We start from the raw sequence: 6,058 nt of genomic DNA, 5'->3' as shown, positions 1-6,058 counted from the left end.
TTGGGCAACCAAGAAACAACATGTAGATAAGATGAGTGTGGCTGAAATGAGAATACTAAGGTGGATGTGTGGCAAGACTAGACTAGACAAGACATGACAGAATTAGGAATGAGTGTATTCAGGAATCGATAGGAGTAGCACCGATAGAAGATAAGTTGAGAGAGAATCGACTGAGATGGTTTGGTCATATTCAACGGAGACCAACAGAGGTAGTAGTGAAGAGATGTGATACTGTAACAGTAAATGAAAGTGTTAGAGGATAGGGTAGGCCTAGATTAACGTTGGTTAGCGTTATAAATAGAGATATGGATCTACTTAATTTGACTAACGAAATGACCTTTAATAGGGTCACGTGGAGAAGAAAGATTCATGTAGCCGACCCCATTTGATGGAATTTAAGGCTTGGTTTAGTTTGGTTTAGGTAGCAAAATATGAGATTATTAGGCAAAGATTGATATTATGCATCATAGTAGGTGTGCTCTGCATTTAACTTCCATTAATGAAACAATAATATCTAATCCAGAGCCAATAGTATGCTCAGTATTGAACTATGACTTCTTAAGGGAAATAAATAATTATTGCACACACATAATATTCCAAGTGTTCACATAAGCTTTAAGAGCCAGCACATTACGGCCTTGTACGATCCCAGGATTCATGAGTGTGTTTGAGAATTAGCCCAAATCTCATAGGTAGCGGCCCCACTACCACACTCACATAGGTGAATTTTGTCAAGGGTGCGCCTGTAACTATGACACCCCACTTAATAAGAGCTACATAAATTTATTAAGAGTTTTTTTTTTTAATAGCTCAACCTCTATAACGTTACAAGATAAATGCACTTACATCATAGAGATGGGTAAAAAGTAATTTAATGCTTTTTTCACGGCCATCATATGATTGTTCTTCTCATTGAACCCAATTATAAGATCTCTGGTCCATTGGTTGAGTATCCTCATACATGGCTCTTGCTATATTCAATGGCTTCAACCCCATTCCCTTCGATGTATTCCAGACTCTATCTCTTGCTAAGGCTTTTAGTTAATGGATCTGCAAGATTATCACCAGATTTAATATAATCCACATTTATGATGTCATTATTCATATAAGATCTCTCAATACTATGCTTTCTTCTGATAGGTCTGGATTTACCGTTATGATAACGATTATTAACCTAACCAATTGCTGCGGTGCTATCACAATGAATCAATAAAAGTGGAATCGGTTTTTCCCGACAAGAGATTTCATTTAACAAATCTTTCAACCAATTTGCTTCTTCTCACTAGCCGTAGCTAAAGCAATAAGCTCAGCTTCCATTGTTGAATTAGCAATAGTGGTTTGTTTTTTCGATTTTCAACTTATAGCACCACCTCCCAAGGTAAATAAGTAACCAGTGGTTGATAATGAATCACCTAACAAGGTATTCCAATCGGCATCACTGTAACCTTTAAGTACTGCAGGATACTTATTATAAAACAAGTCATATTTTATGGTACCAAATAAATATTTCATAATCCGCTCAATAGCTAGTTAGTAATCACTGCCAGGCTTGATAGTAAACCTGCTAAGTACTTTAACTGCATAGATAATGTCAGGTCTAGTACAGTCAGTCGCATAACGCAAACTACCAATCATACTAGCATATTCCTTTTGATTAATTACATCATCATCATTTTCAACAGGAAACAAATGCACATGAGGATCAAAAGGAGTAAGAACATGCTTGCACTTATAAAAATTATATTTTCTCAATTTTTTCTCAACATAATGCGACTGATCAAGAAATATACCATTACAGGTTTTAGTAATTTTCATTCTTAAAACATAATTAGCCTCACCAAGATCTTTCATATCAAAATGGCTACTAAGCATATTTTTAGTTTCCACGATGATATGCAAATTAGAACCAAATATAAATAAATCATCCACATAGAGGCTAATAATGACATGTGAATTTCCTTCAGATTTATAGTAGATGCATTTATCACATTCATTAGTTTTATAGCCATTCTTAATCATGCAGGAATCAAATTTCTCATGCCACTGTTTGCGGGGCTGTTTTAAGTCATATAGAGATTTAACTAGCTTGCATACTTTGCTTTCTTGACCGGATTCTACAAAACCCTCAGGTTGCACTGCAAGAATTAACACTTTTGGCAACAAAAAAATTGGTCGCTAAAAGTCAATTTTTGGTCAGCAAAAGTTATCCGCGACCAATTTTTTTGGTCGCTACTTTGGTCGCCAATTGAGGGTCGGCAAAAGTAATTCGCGACCAAAATTTTGGTTGGTTGGCAAAAGTTGGATTTGCCGACTAAATTTTTGGTCGCTAAATATTTGATTACCGCGACTAATTCATTTTGTCGCTAAAACACTTTGGTTGCGAAAAGTGATATTTTCCCGACCAAAAAGTTTGGTCGCCAATTATCACATTCAACGACCAAAAATTTTGGTCGCCAATCGTGACATTTCGCGACCAAAAATTTTTGGTCGCCAATTGTGACATTCCGCGACCAAAAAAGGTTTTGGTCGCCATTTATTACTTTTCGCGACCAAAACTTTTGGTCGGCAAAAGCGAGTTTCCACGACCAAGAGTTGTTTTGGTTGGCAATAGATGTATTTTTTGCAACCAAAACTCTTGGCCGGCAATTGTAATTTTTTGCGAAAAAAAATTATTTATTTGTCACGACTAATAAATTGGTCGCCAAAGCAGGAAAATAATACACCTGTAATTCCTAATAATTCATCCAATCCATAATAAATCTATAATTTTAAAGTATCATTCAAATTAACTGAATCATTAACATTTAACACAATACATAATTCATTAACATTCGACACAATACAACTCTTTCTTGGATACATAATTCATTAACATTCATTAACATTCGACACAATACGCAATACAAAGTAAAGCTAGCTAGTACCATTAACATATTTAGGGGTCACCAACATACATATATAAAATTCCTGTTTTGCACTCTCAGCTCTTTCTTGGATGCTAAACAATCAGTATATCAACCCACCCAGAACAGCAAAGCCCTCTCATGATAGACCTAAAAATAAAGACAAGTCATAGTAATATATCTAAGAACATTTCTAATGAGCTTAAAAAAAAAAAAAAACCCCTTTACATGTTGAAACTTTAAATTGAAACCAGGTTTATCCATGAGTAGAGTCATCGAGTGCAGGGGTGGGAGTAGCCAGGGCCAGCCAGGTCCCCACTCTTTTTGGCAAGCACGTGGTGGAGGTGGCGGAGGTGGAGGAGCTTTCCCCCTTTCTCTTGCTGCTGCTGATTTGATTCTGTCCGCTTCCCACTACTTTTACCTCTCACAACCTCCCATGGATGACCCATCTCACCCTCAACCTTGGAAGGTGTCAACTGTGTACATAAACAAAATGAAAGCCACAGCATTTTGATTCTGTCCGGTTCCCATTGCTTTTACCTCCTACATATTGCCTCTTTGGAGCAAGCGATCCATATTGCCTCATAAACACTTCAACATTTTGATCATCGTCCCTGTCCTTTTTCCAGAAGGCCACCGCTTTAATTGATGCTATGCACCATCTTCTACGGCAGTAGATTTTTATGATTAGGAAAATGCTCATCCCAGGCAAACTGAGTGAGAAGGCTGCATTGATAAACAGAGAGCTTATTAACAGTTAAAATTGTACCTCTAAATCTTCTCAAGGATAAATAGAGAATTTATGCCCAATTACAGTTCTCTTCCAAACAGTTTTTGGGGCAAAATGTTAAATATTTAGCTTTGTTTAGTCCAAATTCTGAGCAACATATATGTATATATATCCTATGAATATCTTTTGATTGTGTTTGGATCATGAATTTGAGTAGGAGTTTGCAGAGGGAAAGAAAAAGAGGAGAAAGGTGAAAAAAGTTAGCTCATATTTCATTCACTTCACTGTTCCTTGCGATTTGCAAACCCCTTCCTGAATCCATGATCTAAACCCAGCCTTAATCAATATGATAGGAGTAAGAGTCTAGAGTTTGTGTTGGTTTCATATTACCTATACCAATTTTCAACCAAATCTGGAGCCCTTTAGTTGATCCTGTTAAAAAAAAAAAAAACATAAAGTAAAACTTTGTGGCTGGCAAGTTCATATTGCAAAGTTAGAAAAATAGATGGAGTGATGGAGAAGTGATTTGGAACAAGAGGACAGAGGAGAGTGGGATAGAGAATCTGGTTCCCTATCATGTTACTTCTTAGATGCAAAACATACATTTATTAGAAAGCCAGCACCTTAATTTTAAGGCTGGTAAAAACTTTATGGAGAAATAAACTTTAAATCTCTCTGAGATATCGTGAGGTGTATTGTATGTTTTATTGTGCACTCAGATTTAAGCTTTTAATAGAAAGTGGCATAATAAGAAAATACAGACAGTGATTTAATCAAATTTTACTGAACAAGTTCCATTATAAATATGTGCAAGGCCAAAAATATTAGCAAATTAACAACATGAATTTCTAAAAAGGAAAATTTCAAGAAAATTGAAGACTTTAAGAAAGAAAACTTCTATGAAAAAGCTTGTTGAAGGCGAATTATGGTCCCAAAAAAGAACCAATAAAATTGCACATACCATTCTGAGTTGCAGAGCATGAGGATGCATAAGCTTTATCTGAGCAAAAACAAGTAAATGAGCTTGAACCCGATTCATACCCACATTGCCCACCCGATGTGACACATTGATTGCACAGATCACTATTTGCAGACCACTGCAACCCAAAACCACCATCAAGAGCTGCCTTTAGACTTGTTGAAGAAGATGAATTACCCTCCAGAGCCTGAGCTGCAGATTGAAAGACTGGAACTATGACACTTGAAAAACAACTTATCGTACTTTTGGAGAATAGTGTGCTTCTAGTCAGATAAAAATTTCTGTCATCAATCCCATTAACACTGCAGTTGAATTGCCCAGAACTGCCCAGTTGTAGAACTGGAATTTGACTGCAGTCGAAAAACAGAGTCAGATTCTGTGCGTTGGAAGCCCGGATGACCACAGTAGTCTGGTCTGTTGCCTCCCCAGAAAGGATAATCAATGTTCTGCATGTTTGCACACTGGAAGGTTTTGCTGCACTTTAGAAATTGTTCGTCAGTGGCATGCACGGATAATGGAATATGGATTAAGATGAAGATCAGTGTGATCAAGAAGAACAGAGAGGAGGATGGAGATGGATGGAGATGCATTTTGACTTCAGAGAGAGAGAGAGAGAGAGAGAGAGAGAGAGAGAGAGAGATGCTTATCTAACAGAGAGAGAGAGAGATGGAGACTAATGAGTATTACAACAAAGTGAAATGGGACTGAAGTTTTTTTAAAGAAGGGAAAGAAAGGAGAAGTTTCACCATAAATAATCTAATATTATTAGCTATGACTTTAATTGCACTCAAATAAGAAAAATAAAATAAGATTGAAAATTTTGACAACAAAAGATTCTTAGCCAATTGATATGATCAGCTTTGCAACTGTTAAAGTGCTAGGTAAATTGTAGATGCATTTAACTGACACTTGAACATGTAGATATATTATAAAATTAAATAAACCAATGGTCGTCGCAACAAACTCCATCTTTTATGAATCTGATGAAACACCAATATTGTTGACTAGAGTTTATAAACCTGGTGATTATTTCAGTATTTGCATACTGCTGCTAGAAAAGAATCAAATTCCATGCCAAGTTAAAAGAAAATATATTTAATAATAAAATAAAATAAAAAAAACCTATGTTTGTGGTCAGATGATGATGTTTTAGAAACTTCTGACACAATAATTAGCAGCACATCAATTCAAAGATGTAGCGGTATGGTATCCCACCAGAGAATGAGCTCCCAGAACCATAAAAGTAATCGATTCAATATACACACATCAACAATTCTGCTTTAACCATACATTTATGGAAAAACATCATCACTGAAAAGAAAATTTTCATATTCAGATGAGGATGTTGATATAACAAGGAGTGAAGAAGAGAAACCAAAAAAAAAAAATAAAAAAAAGGAATATTCCCTTATTTTCCCAATTTACCTTCTGAACACACAAGTAACA

At 35.9% G+C, this 6,058-nt stretch overlaps 1 protein-coding gene across 1 annotated transcript; it reads right to left on the bottom strand.

Annotated features, from left to right (window-relative positions):
- Window positions 1-3,012: 3,012 nt before the first annotated feature.
- On the bottom strand, window positions 3,013-5,581 carry LOC145821358 (LEAF RUST 10 DISEASE-RESISTANCE LOCUS RECEPTOR-LIKE PROTEIN KINASE-like 2.7). The gene is made up of 4 exons (XM_082917863.1): window positions 5,557-5,581; window positions 4,595-5,086; window positions 4,024-4,065; window positions 3,013-3,629 (listed from the first exon to the last, which is right to left on the bottom strand). Exons 1-4 carry the CDS (start codon window positions 5,579-5,581, stop codon window positions 3,376-3,378), a joined length of 813 nt encoding a protein of 270 aa, XP_082773989.1. The 3' UTR covers window positions 3,013-3,375.
- Window positions 5,582-6,058: the final 477 nt, after the last annotated feature.

The sequence above is a fragment of the Camellia sinensis genome, chromosome 3 (genome assembly GCF_055761805.1).
Source record: "Camellia sinensis isolate YWXY chromosome 3, ASM5576180v1, whole genome shotgun sequence".
NCBI classification, from domain to species: domain Eukaryota; kingdom Viridiplantae; phylum Streptophyta; class Magnoliopsida; order Ericales; family Theaceae; genus Camellia; species Camellia sinensis.
Note: the sequence above shows the minus strand (reverse complement) of the source record. Positions and strands in the feature narration are given on the sequence as shown.